The sequence below is a fragment of the Bombus pascuorum genome, chromosome 12, assembly GCF_905332965.1.
Source record: "Bombus pascuorum chromosome 12, iyBomPasc1.1, whole genome shotgun sequence".
In the NCBI taxonomy this organism is placed as follows: Eukaryota; Metazoa; Arthropoda; class Insecta; order Hymenoptera; family Apidae; genus Bombus; species Bombus pascuorum.
Window position 1 is genome coordinate 8,764,854 of NC_083499.1, and position 15,896 is coordinate 8,780,749.

A 15,896-nucleotide genomic window follows, 5' to 3' on the forward strand; every position below is an offset into this window, starting at 1 on the left:
TACGATGTTTTGCCTCGATATTCGCCCCTTGATAACTTTCTGGAGAGAGATAAGGATCGGCAAAGATGGAAGATACAGCGCGACGTATGATTTGTCTTTTGGAAGGAACGGAAGCACGTGGTTGTGTTTTATCTGGGGGTGGGTATTGATTGGATATTTTTATAATACTCTTCTACAGCGGACGTTGATTTAAACCCGCCATCTGTTTATTAATATTCCTTGGACGATTCGGAGATAGAATTATTAATGAAATACTCAAAGACCAGTCTGCCAACGGAATCATCGATATTCCGAAATGACAGATTTCTTTGTCAAGTATCCCCGCGTCGTCGAATCTGTGGAACAGTATCCTCGACGCAACAACAACCCCTTCTTCAACGTGCAGCAATTACCTTCCCCCTTAAGACAGAGTAAACCGCTGTTTAAACCGTCCCTCAAGTACACCTTTCCGTCTATCGAGACGGTCCCGTTTCTCCTATAGACTTGTCCTCTTCACAAGGGGAGACGGAGTAACAGCTCTCGGGGGTGGATCGGCAAAAAAAGAGACAGCGGAGCGAGTTCTCGTCTGCCGTGAGAGAAGGACAGAAAGCGAGGAAGCACGAGAGTCGGAAGAAGGAGAGAAGAGTAAAGACGATGGTGGCTGGTGAACGCGAGAAAGGTAGGGTATTAACCGTGAAGAAACGAGGACCGGCTTTTCACGGTGGTGTCTCGAAGGCATAGCGGGGTCTCTGCTTCCGACTGCAGATACATTGCGACATGGAACCGGGGGTTAGTGTAGGGGGTTTCGTGGTGGCGCGAGAGGGGCGAAGGGACCAGCGACGAGGGTGGTGGGTTGCTCGGGGCTCGAAAGGGGGATGAAATGCGCCGCGACGCGCTGCGGCGAAGCCAGACGGAGACGGACTGAGTTTCTGCTCCGCATCCGCAGCATCCTCCCTCTCTATCCTCTCTGTCCTTCTCCAGCCCTTTCTCTATCTAGTTTTCTTTCTTCGTATACCCTTCCTACTCCTTCGTCTCGTCGTTCACCCTCCTCCTTCTTTCCCTCTATCATTCCTTTCTCTCTCTCTCTCTCTCTCTCTCTCTCTCTCTCTCTCTTCCACCCGGTTAACTTTCATTCCGTCCTTTCCCTTCTCCACTCTGATCCTCCTCTTCCGCGTTTAACGTGTCTTCTATTTCCACGCGCCCGGCATTACGCTCTCTCCTTCATCCCTTGCGATCCTCCTCTCTTTCTATCCCGCTGTTTCTGCCTTTCTCCATTTCACCCCCCCGACTCAAACCACCGCGGTCCAGTCGAGTGTCGGCCCGTGAACCGTGCAGTTCGCCTCGTGGCTCGTTCGCACGACGGCTGCGTGACGATCAAATTGTCCATTCGGCTGGTAGGAACGCGCGCGACTCGACAGCCGGCTTCCTTGAAGAGACCACCTACGTAGATCACGGCAGGATTTAAGAAGAGTCGGGCATAAGAAGAGATTCTATCGGCCGGCTGGACAGCGAATGGCGAGAACCAGTGTACAAGCCAGCAACCGGAATCCACGTGGTGTTGACGTGAAAGGTAGAAGGGGTGTACTCGCTGGGAAGGGTGGAAAGGGTTCGAAAGTGTACTGTTATTGGTCGTTTATCTAATACGGTCACATGTTTCGTGTTTCAACAAGGGAACGATATTCGTAGCTTGTGTGAAAATATTGGACGTGGTATTCCTGAAGAGTTTGTAGATCGCTACGATAGCGATTCGTTTAATTTGCCTCTCTTTTCTTTTTTTTTTTTTTTTTTTAACAATGATTTCCAAGTTTCGCGTAAAATATACGATTGGAACGAAATGTTGGATATTCGTGTTTCAAGCAGCACGTTCGAAAAATTGAAATGTAGATAAAATATTTGTTTGTTGCCGTTTGTAGTACTCTTGACCAGTGGATGGAGCAATGGACAAAATATTTTTTTCTTTTCTCTTCTTGAGATACCAACTAATTTTTCAACTTGAACACGCTATTGCCTCAAAGCAGCCAAATAAGCAGACCTAGTTTACGCTATTCTCAACAAGTCGAGAGGAGAAGCTTCTCAGCTTATTAAGCTCCACTCTCTTCAACCTTTCCACCGCAACGCCCAAAACACGAAAAAAATAGAAGGAAAAAAGAAGCTGTATCGCTTCGAGAGAAAACATTTCTCGCGAATTTTCTTCCTTGCAATGAAATTCCTTTCCCCATTTCTTTTATTCCTTTTTACAGCCATGTATCACGCGATTTGGTCTAAAAATGAGGGCTTTTAAGAGGACCGGAAGCAGACCCTTCCGTAACTCTTTGACACGTTGCAAACACGCGTCATCGGTTCGCTTAGGATTCTTCGTATTCTGATCAGACGCGATCGAAATTCGCTTGCGTGCACTCTGATTGAAAATCAGCAATCCCGGTCCACGTGCCGCGAATCCTAAATCGTAACAAGCACCTGGCTACTTGATTCTACAGCCATTTTGAATCCTAAACGTGTTTGTTTCGAACGATACAAATTTGAAGCGATTTATTGGCGTTGAAGGATTCTCTTTACCAAAAAAAAAAAAAAAAAAAAAAGAACTTTTCTATCATCAGTCAACGGTCAAAATTTGCTAATACTTTTGTAAATCGCACGAGTTATCACTATGTATACGACATTGACCTATTCGTACGCTCATTTCTTATATTTATCACATAAATAACGCGTAAGCTAAGATTAAATATTATAGATCGAAAGGTCAAATAATTTACGCGGAAAAATTTTTAAGGATCTTTTCGTCATGTAACGCGTCGTAGCCGCGACGCACAAATTTCATTTCCAATGAAATGCGAGAATGGAACAAGCCAAAGAATCGAATGTTTATCGCGTTTCACGACTAGTAGAGCGAGAAACGTTTCCTCGTGTTCTGTTTTCCAGCAACTGAAGCAAATCAAGCCGGACGATCCATGCTTGTTTGCGCAGCAACGATAAATATCGAAGTTAATGGCTATCGCCATCTAGAAGGTGCGCGATTCAATGGAGGTTAATCGACCGACATCGGATCTGAATGAAACTAAATCGCGTTAGGCTTGATTCCCTTCTCACAAAAGAATCCAATTATAAGCCTTTCAACGGCCATTCGACAATAACCGGCCCAGTGTTCCTAACCTCTTTCCTTTCCGCCAGCATTAACCAAATTAAAATTCCCGCTCGCGATTGGTGAATGGTTTTTAAGCCGTACAAAGCTTCGTGGTTTAGCGTTTCTCCTTCAACTCTTTGTTATTCTTTTTCCTTGCGGACGACTTCATTTAATATCGCGTGAAAGATTAACATTTATCGATTTTACGTTGTAGTATATGTACGCCATGGTGAATGTACGTACTGTGAGTGAACGAGGTATATTAGGCTTGTAAAATCAGTCAAGCGTTAAAGTTTACGCTTTAAGAGTCAAAACAGTAATTTTAGATATAAGTATGGCGGACAGTAAGCCAAATATCGATATACTGTACAAACTGGGAACGAATTTTGCAAGTACATAATCTGCAATTTTGTAAAGAAGTTGTATATGTAAATTCATAAATGGCCCGGAAGCCATCAAAATGCATACGACTTCGAGTATGTCGCCGATTAATTGTTTTAATTCACGATCTCGTTATATCTTTTCTAAAAATTATACGAGATGTTCCATGTCTAATGGCCCGTTTGCTACATCTCAAGAAATTGTTTCATTAGTTTTGCATATTTCGTAATTCGATCGGTCACGTAAGAAACCCCGTAATACCGTATAATACGTGTTTCAGCGATAACGATTTATTACAGTTGAAGTCAGTGACCAATCTCGTAAATTACATGTTCAGTCATATTGTCGTAGTCGATTAACGCGTGCGCGTTACAGCTTTATTTATGTCGCGATAAACGCTTCTAAATTAGAAAATAATTAACCACGCGTCAGAAGCCAGAATTTCCTGCGAAATTCATATCCGTTCTTTAATGTTCGTATCGTATCCGCGAATTTTTTACTTCAAACTTTATTCCGCGTAAATGAACATGGCAAATAAATGGCGAAGAGAGAGGATCTAAACAAAGAACGCAGCATCGTTTGTCACTTTAAACTCATCATTCATACCTGGTGTGTTAACCGATGAGACCATTGTGCAGTTTGCGAATTCGTAGAAAGTAAAATGCAGCATTAATGTTCATCCAAGCGTGTCCCAAGAGCGTTCGAATAATGGGTTAATTCTTCCAAATCTTTAGAGAATCAGGTATTTGTACTGGTAACAGCATACTTAATACACTTCTTGATTTTATTAATATCTCTAATTCCATTGTTGGTTGGAGATATCGCAGCTGGGTGCGTTATGGCGGTGTAACGAGACGTTGAACGAGGAACGCTCGGCAAAGTTATCACGATCTTGCGACTACAATAATTTCTCCTGTGATTTTCACGTATAAATGTCGATAAAGTCACCGAGTAGGCTCGAGCGTACTGCTACTAAGAGGCACTCGATTCGAGCATCGATCACATATACCGTGGCAGCATAAAAAGCAACACCGGTAATTTATCACGATGCTCCAATGCTTCCGTTTTCGATAACAGCGTTGATGCGACGATTTTCTCGGTGACCGTGCATCTTTTATCACTCCGCGAATTACCCTGCGATTATCCCCGATTATTTACATATTAAAAATATACCGCTATAGATAAGGAAATAAATTTAGGTGATAATTCGCTTAGTTTCGTATCTTTCACGACGAATCTAACACGAAAACGCAACCGTTTAACACGTAAGACACGCACCTTATTTCCCGCGAAACGTGTGATGCACTTGATCAACGATCTTTAGTTATTTATGTCAATATTAAACTGGTGGCGCCCCCTTTTAGTATATCGAAAGAAGTTCGGAATTCACGAAAACAGGAAAGGGGGCGTGGTGTGGGGAAACTTTAGACCCGCTAATAGGTTTGTAATCTATTAACAAACTCAGTGGTCGGAGGCTGTCACTGATCTTGGCGGTACCGAACGAAATGAAGAAACACAAGTATCACTCGTGTAAGGATTTAGATACGTTATGGCGACAAACGTTGTATACACGGTGGAAAATATATAGTGAAATCTTAAATTACGGCATTAATCGGCGACACCGATTGAAACATTCGGAGCTTGAAACTAGAAAAGTCACTTGTGAATTGATCGTCAAATTTCTTTCCAATATGTATATGTGTCTTGCGTGAAAGTAGCAGATCGTGTACTTTTAGAATTCTCTTTCCAAATTGTACGTTACAGAGGTCCCGAACTTCTTATCTTTCTCTAGGCGTATCAAATCACTGTTGGAGTTCTTAAAGCATGTAAGCTTTAACATGTGATCGATTTCGTGACCGTAATAATATCTTTCCTATTCACAATATGTGGATAAATCATGTGTTTCCATTTTAACTTTACCACGGAACGTATTACATTATCGATGTAACGATCGATGAGACACGCCATTTTCCCGCGCTTTCGAAGTGAACAGAGTCGCGACATTCGCGTGACTAGAAATAAATGATCGGGAAACGTTAAGTACCATTCCTTACCTGTATATCTCTTGCGAAGGTGAAGCCGCGGTGCAGCCAGAAGGAAAACCAAGTTCACAAAGAGAAGAAGTCAGTTATTTCGGTGTTAATTAAGCGACGACGTCCTCGCATAGACGAGCGCATACATGGTCATCAGGAGCGGTGCCTAATTGGCACGGAAACAACACGGCCATCTTAATTGGTTAATTTGCGAAGAGGCCCGGGAACCCATGCGTCACGGCACGCTCGACTATTGCAGGATGCAGTTACCTATGGCCATCTTGGAATAATCTTCCCGCCCTTTTCTTATATTACTTCCCCCCGATCGGGCCGGATCCGGTGAACCAAGGACTACCATACCGTCTTAACGATAATTCGAACAACCTTCCTCCTTTTCTATGACAAGTTCCTGCAATACGTGACCAAATTCGCGACCATGACCAGCGGACAGAGGAACAAGTCTGTAGTACATCCGGAACAGCGGTATGCGTACATGCCCTGTCCGCTCTATGACACCGGTGAGTTAACCATTTCTTTTATTTCCAATGCTTTCCGTTTAACGACATGGCGATATTACCTATACCGTTTAAAATTATTGTCGATGCAATTTATCTTATTTTAATAATTTTAGAGGATTTAAACCATTATGGCGGTCAACGTGTTAGAAAGCATACATTTATTTTCTTTGGATGCTTTTGGACAATTAATTAGGAAACTTCGTAGTTTGAATATATTATATTTCTCTCGTGGAGAAATTCAAATGACCAATGTCCGGTGCACTTGTTCGGGCTCCCGTTTATTCGAACAAGACAAAATCGCGCAGCCAGGATGCGTAATACGATAGAAAGTCGCGAAATGCAAAAGGAGCATCGTTCCCGTAGGCTTCATACGACTGCTGTTCCACTTACTTATTATTTGCCATTGGAATGCAAACAGAGTAAGAAACCGCGGTTTCTATGAGATTTCCCTGTCGATTCCTGAAAGTTGCCGGCCAGGAGTTCGTAATAAAGGAAATTGGATTTCTATAGCGAACGAATAAAGTTTCAGACGGTCGAATCGGAATGAGTACTTCGGCTTTGGTGGCCTTACCGCGAGATCCTCCAGTTACTTTGTATCTAAATGTCGTTCGGTTTAACAAAGGCTGACTAATAAATAAGCTTCTTCTCCAACTTTTAAATAGATCGTCGTTTCTTTCGCGTTCGCTGCGGCGAAAATGATCGTTGGATTTTTCGTATCGAAGGGATGAGCAAAAGAAACGGAAAAGGCGGATGCGGAAAAGAATAAGATTTAAAAAGAAAAGGAAGAATGGAAAAAGAGGAACGAAGTTAAGAAGGAAGAATTTATTGAATTGGACAAAAAGTTCTTGCATTCTTTATGAGATGTCATTTCCGTATGTCACCGAGTAAGCTGTTAATAATTATATATTCTCCTATTGTCATAACGTTATCGCTTATTCAGATCGTTACAGAGTTACGTTAATGTTGTGTTAAAAATTATTTTACGTTTAAACAATACACTTTCTATGTAAGCAGATTTGCAAACCGTGAAATGTTATTCAACGCAACATAGCGGTATTTACTATGACAGAAAACTTTCACTCGACTCAATAATTTATGTTCAAAACCTTTGAATTATCCTGTAGACTAGGTTCGCGAAATTTATTCGTTCAAGAATGATATTTTACTCGTCGCTAAGCCGCGTCGGTAGCACAATTTACGATCATACATAAATTAAGCGATTAGTTTGCGCATTACTGTCATCATCAATATTTATTAAATCATTTTACTGCGTTTTAAGACGCGCTTATGTAACTGCTTGTACGTACACATGGCTATTTGAATAACAAAACTACGAAGTTTCCTAGCTAAGTGCGCCGTGTCTGCGAAACCACTTGCACGCATCTTTCACTGCAGTTTTTCTTTCATTTCCCGATCGTACGCTATTAGAGTACTTGTCGTACGATTACCAGCATGGGCTTTATTTCGATTAAAATAAACTCAGGTGCATCCATATTTACGTAAATACGAAAATAACTGATGCAAGGTGTTAGCAAACTTGGAGGAGTTGATTGCCAATAAATTCCTCGCGTTTCGAACAAACTTTTCTTGCTAACCCTGTTATATCGTAGACTTATCAAGTTTCTTAAGAAAACTATAAAAGAACGATCAATTTGTTCAAAGATCTATAGTAGAAAGTCTCCTTCAATGAACATCATCCTCTTTCTTTTTGCCTTGAAATGTTTCTTCTTAGAGACAAAATTGTTGCATGCGCCAAATCTACTTGCATGCGGTTAATTATGCCTGGAAATTAATTATAGCGACGAACAATAACCCGGGGTGCTCGTGATCTATCAGCGTGACTCGTGCGACAATGAACACGCCGCCCAATTGCAAATTTGACCGAAACTTTAGTCTCGGGACATAAATGACACGACCTGACCATAGAGCAGCGATGACATTCTGTGTCGAAACTAGTGTATCCAAGTTCGCCACGTATGATGAACGATCCCCTAGTGTCGAAGCCGAATTTACAACAGAGCCTAAGAGATGGGGTAGGAAAAGTGATGGCGAGATCTTCCTATCGTTTCGTTTATGACATTCCATTCGCGTGTTCCCAGTACCAACGCGTTATTAAAAAACTACTTACAGTCTGGCTGGATGATAGTTAATCGAGAATCTTTTGATCAATGGCACGAGATATTTCGCTCTTTTCCTCTGGTTGGTAAATTTTCAATGTTGGTTAAACAAGATAGTTTTCAGGCGATATGTCATGCTCAAGAATGATTACCTATAGTTTGTCGAATTTGGTTGTATACATGGAATAATAGATTTCATTGTTGCCTATTCCAGGGTACCTGTTAAGTCAACATACTCTGCATACAGGATCGACAAGATAAACTTAAACCAGATCCAAAGATACACGTTTGATCGATGCGCGGTCAGCCGCACAAAGAGACCACCGCACCATCGTCTTGCTTCAATCGGGCAGATCCCTTCACTCCATAGAATATTCGATTTTGCACGCCGTCCTTTTAGTTATCAAACCGATATCCAACGAATCGTAACGCTATTATCACTGATTTTTAACGCTTGTCATTCCTAGATCAAAACGTATTTCTTCAGTTTTAAAGAATATTCGACTCAACGTTATTCGACTGATGGATATTACCGATCAACGCTTCGCTATACACTGAGGCAATCTTTCTTCCTCACGAACAATAGTTTACAAGAATGCGGGTGATATTAGAAAATATTAGCAGGACATGAATTTTCCACGTGCTATTTGGAGTACAAAGTTGGTAAGGTTGAATAATGTCGAAGCTTAGGGTAAAGGTAGCGCAGTTTCAAGTTGTTACTCGACAAGTTTCCCTCCGAAGGGAACCGACTATTTCGCGATGCTGGCGATTTAGAACGATTCGCGTCACTTCATGTTTCATTCACCATTCGTTTCATTATGCATCGCGGTGGTTAGCGAGGCCACGTGCCCACGTGTTCCCGGATTAATTGCAATTTCCGTCGCCTCGCGACACACCCGTAGACGATGTGACTAACACCGTCACGAACAAAAACCCGATTCCGAGCACCTGTGAATTTAAGTCTTTTCAGCTTACTTAATTCTTCGTATCACCGTGTGATATGGAAATTGTCTACCTGTCGCTGCAGAAAGATGTTTAGCATGTAAATATATATCGCTTTGCTTCGAATGTCGTACAGGGGGATCGAAAAGCTGTTAGTCTAGGTAGATTTAGGGTTATAGCAGGGTTTAAGTGTAGCGGGATTGCACCTTTACGAGACTTTAGAAGTACAGTTAAGTACAGTTTGTATCCGAAGTAAGGTACATATTCGGAGAGAAGTTGATCTAAATGGGATCTTCTTAATAGCGTTTAAAGATAGAAAGTTTGACGAATATGAAGTAAATTAAAGTTGCTTGAAATTGTAAAACCATCGCCATTCCAAGTATGTATCTTTCAAACTTTATTAATTGCCTGTGATTTAAGGATCGGTTTTATTCAAATGCCAAGGCTCTCGTAATAAACTTTATAGTAGAAAAAATTATAGCGAGCTTTCAATTTAAAGCGATATACTCTTGGAATCTACGATCGTTAAGCCGCGAGATTTACCCCACGAATGGAATCAAAGATTCGAATGTCCAGCATTTTTCAGCATCGAGGGTAACGCTAATCGTCAGGCAAGTTACTTGAACGAGCGCAGCAGTGAGATTGCCATCGCGTTCACTCGCCAGATATAAAAGGCCACTGTGTGTCGTTGACTCGACTAACATCGGAGAAATAGTCCGAGAATAGTCTAATTAAGGAAACTATCGGTTCAGAAACAGGGTCCATTAGATATCGCGTTCGCCAAGTAAGCCAACTATTCGTCGCGTCGCGCGGGGTTGGCTTCGCTCAACTATCGAACGCAGATAAAACTATTTAACCGAGAATAGAGTGACTATAGTCGTCGTGTCCAAATATTTGCCATCGAATAAACTTGGAACGAAAGATCAAATGCTTTCCAACATACAGTTCTAAATTCTCGTTTCGTAATATTTTATACAATGTATTTGAGATGCCATTTCGTGGGCGTTAATTCTAGCGAAAACCCGTTCGAAGTAAAGCGAATCGTGGAAACGATTTTTGGCGCAAGTTAAACAAATTCGCGTTACAACTCGAACAAACGTCAAACTCGAACGAGGATAAGTAAAGTTCTCCACGCCTCGATGGAATTGTTCAGAGTTGCTCGTTCAACCAGCGATTCGCGTGTTTCTGAACAATTATTTACAACGGCAATCGCTTCAATGACTCACTTTTTCCTTTCGATAATTCGATATCAAGGCAAGGGTATAAAGTAGAAACTAAAATATCGGTAATCGATCGTGGTTAATTGTGCATGCAACTATGTACACGGGGATCAAAGAATTTGCTGAATCGCTTTTGCTTGCTGTAAACCAGATTATCGTAAATCATGTTGCAACGCGTGGCGAGGAATCGAACCGAGAAATTCGACATTCTGCGATCGCGGTGCGTGTCGAGGTTTGGTTTTTCGAATTTGGAAAAGTCAAATCGCGGCAAAATCAATTTAGAAAATTTATCATGCGTGCACTCGGGGTAGCTGTCCCGCGTTTTCTTCTTTTTCTTCTTCAAGAGCTTCGTGTAACGTCGTGCTTACGCGCTCGGAAAAGAAGCTAACGTTAACGAGTCACTGTTTCACGAATGGTAGGTCGATCGAAGTTAAACGAAAATCTTTCTCTTCGCGTTTCGTAAGCGACAAGGCTTTGTATTACGACGCGCATGTAAATTTCTCAGGAAATTGGATTTTGCAACTCTGAAATGCCTCGTGATAGATGGTATACTGTGGTATAATGATCGAACGGTAGCGCGGTCCGCTTTTAAATGGCAGGATTTCTAATCTCGTGATAAAATCGAAAAACTTGTACACGATTAGCAGCCCCAATATCTTCCTCTCTCAATTTCAACACCACCTTATTTTGCCGCAGAAAGGTAAAAAATGTGTTAAAAGAACATTTGAAAAACAAAGATGAATCGTCTCGATTCTATCCTTGAAAGCGGAAAAACTTCGCTGCACGTTCTCAAGATCAATCATCCATTAATTAAAAATCGCAATCGTAACAGCGTCGTGTAATTCGAGTGGATAGAAAAATCGTCGTCTTGCGATCTTATTCCTGAAAATAGCAAGAATGTAGGAATGTAAATAATTCCGGTGGTAGGAACGCAAGGCCAACCCCTGAAGGAACTGCGAATTAGCTTTAGAGACTAAGTGCGAGCTCGGAGCGTAAGGAAGTCAAGGTTATCGCGACGAGGATTACACGTTGGCTCGTATACAGAGTAGGGAGAAAAAGAAATTTGCACGGGCGCATCAAGGTGTGCGATCGATTGTCTAACTCGTCCGTGGACGAGCGTCGAAACGCTCGTCTGACGGCCATGTTTTCGTGACAGACCCCGATAGACGCTTTATTTCGAGGAACGGATTGCTTCGATGCGAGATTTCAAAGCTTGCGTGTTATGTTGTACGATTGCGATTAGATCTAAGCAAAGTATATCGACCCATCCGTGTGCAACTAGGTGATAATTATAATTAATCGATAGTTAACACGGCGTGACCACGTGTCTTTTAAACGCGATGGATTTCGAAATAAGATTTGGAACTCAGAAACTGGTCTCTGAAATAGGAGATACGTCGTACCAGAGACGTTTCTCTTGCGACAGGTGCCATCAAAAGCTTATTTTCATGCGCACGATGGTTCAATCACGTATGTAGAGTGTCTTAACTTTCAACGTTGCACGATTTATCGAGAGATCTCTTTCATTTGTATCCTGCCAACCTTTAGAAGCATTGATAAATCTGGTCCGCCTTTTAACAGCTACTATTTGTCTTCTCCTCAAGCATGCAGCTTGTGTGCTGCGTAGTTTTCTGAACGGTGAAAGGGAGAAAAAATGGTACTGGATATCGCGCGACATTGGCCCTCGATTTTCCTCCAATGGTTAAATAAGCGATCGAGGATAAAAGAACTGGTCACGGTTCTGGTCATGGGAACCAGTACGTGACGACGATTTATTCTACTTCATCCGTTCGATCGTACCTGTTTAATGAATCTCGTAGTCGTTAGATCAGCGCTGATCATCGAGAATTATTTATACATTTACAATGGATTTTTCACTTTACGCCATCATCGCGTGAAAATAGATCAAAATTATGATCACCCAATATCTCTCGACGTGAAATACGATTGTGAACGTAACAGACTGATACGCCAAGTTGATTGATATCGAGGTTAACGGCTTTGACTCTTGTCATCGTTCGCGCGCAATGCACAGGCGCTTCACGGTTCGTTGACGAAAAAAAAAAAAAAAAAATCGATCGAATATATTAGAAATTCAACCGAGAGCCATAATTCTTTACGCTCTTTGAAGCGTCGAAGCTCTGGATCGACGCGAAGTGCTAGGTATTTTGAAGGTTGCGAAAGTAACCGAAGGAAAGAGGCGAGTGAAATTTCCGATCAACGTATTTCCATTTGAAATTTAAAACCTTTTTACAAAGATAAATTTTATAGTTTAAAAAGGTCCAAATAAAAAGCTCAGGGACTTTGGTTCGAAGACTCGATCTTCATTTTATTTAGATAGCATTCGTTTTTTCAAATAGATAGTTAGAAGAGAAGAATAAGGAAGTTCGGATGGCTGGTAGAAAACCGGAAACCATCTGGTCTCCAAATTTCTGGCAAACGATAAACGCAGGATCGTAATTCCGAGTACCGGCCTTGTTAAGCTCTCGTCTGTTTTATGACTACTTGTTGAACCGAGCAAACGACCGTATCGAAACAGTCGGCGATGGTTTTCCTCTTTCCACCAAGTTTACGTTCCCGTGTTGCATTCTTGGCTGCGTCCTCGCAACATTTAAACTGACACGCTTGAAACTAGGAATTTTCCAAAATTCCGATATTATACGGAGATTCATTCGGGATTCATTCCTGGAAGATCGCCATTTAGAGCAACGAGCAGATGCAATTTTCCCCAAAGGTAAATCCTTGTTTCGTTCCAAAGAATCTCGCGATTTTATCTCATCATTTGGAATCGAGAGCAATAACGAGGAAGCGCTTGTATACGCGCTTGTACTACATTCCTGAATTTCCAGAGATCGTGAATTATTGCGGGCATGTTATTTGCCACGTACGTTCTTTCAACAATAACCGTGATTTTTTATCGAGCGTCTCAGACAATGCCTGACTCGTGTCTCGTTTTATGTGTGCCGGACGGGAATCATTGTCAACGGTACAAATTGAGAACGTTCCTCGCTATGATGGAAGTTTATCTAGCAGAACCGTATTGTGTTTACCGAGTGTAGATGGCGTACAATTATAAATACACGCTGTCGTGCGACGAAGCTCGACTTCACTCGTTCTTCGAAACGAGTTTCCTTTAAACGAAAGGAGAATTCCTTATAATTTTCCTTATAATCTCTTTACCTTGATCTTTTGCTAATTTTTCCAAACACCGACTCTTTCACAGCTAACGATCCTAACGATCTCGCTATATGCGATCAAATATTCTACTAATAAATTAAATATCCTATACTAATATAGTAGTTCGTAACAATAAAAACGTGGAAAACACGAATCTGTCATAACATCGTGTTACTCTCATCGCACGGAAATCAGGCGAAACGATGTAACCACAAGTTGAAGAAATAAGATAGGCTTGAAAGAACGAACAATCGAGGACAGGTCGAACGGATCGGGAAACTGATAGATTCGAAGATGCGTGGTGTGTTCTTAGAAACGAGCTTGCTTTAAAGAAGAATTCCTTATAATTTTCCTTATAATCTCTTTACCTTGATCTTTTGCTAATTTTTCCAAACACCGACTCTTTCACAGCTAACGATCCTAACGATCTCGCTACGTGCGATCAAATATTCTACTAATAAATTAAATATCCTATACTAATATAATAATTCGTAACAATAAAAACGTGGAAAACACGAATCTGTCATAACATCGCGTTACTCTCATCGCACGGAAATCGGGCGAAACGATATAACCACAAGTTGAAGAAATAAGATAGGTTTGAAAGAACAAACAATCGAGGACAGGTCGAACGGATCGGGAAACTGATAGATTCGAAGATGCGTGGTGTGTTCTTAGAAACGAGTTTCCTTTAAACGAAAGGAGAATTCCTTATAATTTTCCTTATAATCTCTTTACCTTGATCTTTTGCTAATTTTTCCAAACACCGACTCTTTCACAGCTTCTAACGATTCTAACGATCTCGCTATATGCGATCAAATATTCTACTAATAAATTAAATATTCTGTACTAATATAATAATTCGTAACAATAAAAACGTGGAAAACACGAATCTGTCATAACATCGTGTTATTCTCATCGCACGGAAATCAGGCGAAACGATGTAACCGCAAGTTGAAGAAATAAGATAGGTTTGAAAGAACAAACAATCGAGGACAGGTCGAACGGATCGGGAAACAGAGAGATTCGAAGATGCGCGGGGTGTTCTTGGACAAACAAGTTGATCGTTTGCCTTGCACGTGACGCGATGGGAACTACGGCGGGGCTGGATGCAAAATTCCAAAAGGTGGCGCGGGTACGTCTCGATTGAGCTGGACTCGGCTCTGAAAATAGCACGCTGTCGTGGAAGCAACGCGACGTGAACTTGACGACGGCGAAGGTCGAACGCGCGCTATCGGAATGCGGATAAAGTACGCAGGTGAGGTATTTGCGTTGCAATTTTACCTCCTCGAGCGTTTTGAAGCGTAGGGGAGCGAACCAGAACGGAATCGATCGGAGTTGGTTTCGCGAACTGTTGCGGTATCGATTCGTTGCTATTGCACCGTGTACTGTCTAACTGTACTCGTTGGTTTCGCGAAAACAAATCGAATTTTACGTACGAGCTGATCCGAGTTCCTTTTGAACGGTGCTCCTTTGATGAAGGCGTTTCGTGTTTCGTGGAGAAGTTTAAGGAGAAGAGAAAGTAAGTTAGACGTTAGTTGGACTTTGTATTACAACGTGCTGTTGAATATACAGAACGAATATAAAACGGATATTAAGCAACTAATGTCGACCTAAAAATGAATAAGTTATTCGTGGATATGCAGATTTGGAATTAATCGGTCGTTAATAAAAATATTTAGAGATACGCGTGACTAAATTCTCTTCAAAGTATTACTTTTATCAATCGTTCTCGTGATATTTAAATATTTCGCTTCTATCGTAAACTTTTCTCGTTAATTTGTACTTCGAATGTCGATAATGTTCTTCCACGTGGTTTCCCTGCTTTTGCCCTTTTTTCGATAGAAATTCTCAAAATTTGATGTATGATCTTTTAGCTATTTTACGTCTTTCGTGACTGGTAGATTTTTCTAAGAAAGATTAATAGTTGCACGAGTGTAAGAAATGTGATTAATAACCAAAATATCTTCCAACTTTTGCTCCAAGAGTTCGGTAAAATTCTCGATATAAAAAGAGTACTTCTCGAAGCTTTTCATTCGAAGAACCACGATACGAGCTTTGGGAGTAGAATTGTAAGTGCATTGGCTTGTAGAAACATCCAATACGGACTACGGACTAAATGGAATTAAAAAGTCAGACAAAGTATCTCAAATACTTTTACGACACAAAGTAAACAGAGCCTCGAATATTTCTCACGCGTATTTCTACAAAACTCTTTGCGTTTTCCTTCAAGAATTCGGTCTTACGACTTTTTAAAATTTTAAGCAACGTTCCATCGATCGCGTACCTCTCGTCAGACGTTCACAAATATTTTCTACGATCGGATATATCTAGGATATCGTAAAATAATTCGACGTCGTCTTAGAATCCCCTTCGAACGTTATTTCGCATTTTCTATCCGAAGTTGA

The 15,896-nt window shown here is 41.2% G+C and overlaps 1 protein-coding gene across 4 annotated transcripts in view; it reads left to right on the forward strand.

Annotated features, from left to right (window-relative positions):
• The first annotated feature begins 920 nt into the window (after positions 1–920).
• The window catches only part of LOC132913041 (uncharacterized), a 31,058-nt gene continuing 16,082 nt past the window's right edge, over positions 921–15,896 (forward strand). Inside the window, exons 1-2 of one of the 4 annotated variants that reach the window (XM_060970963.1) lie at positions 921–1,549; positions 5,555–6,032. In XM_060970963.1, the coding sequence (XP_060826946.1) occupies positions 5,951–6,032 (82 nt within the window). In that variant the 5' untranslated portion in view covers positions 921–1,549; positions 5,555–5,950. Of the gene's footprint in view, positions 1,550–4,351; positions 4,516–4,917; positions 5,012–5,040; positions 5,308–5,554; positions 6,033–15,896 lie in introns of those variants that run through there. The other 3 variants (XM_060970967.1, XM_060970964.1, XM_060970966.1) reach the window with 3 other exon arrangements.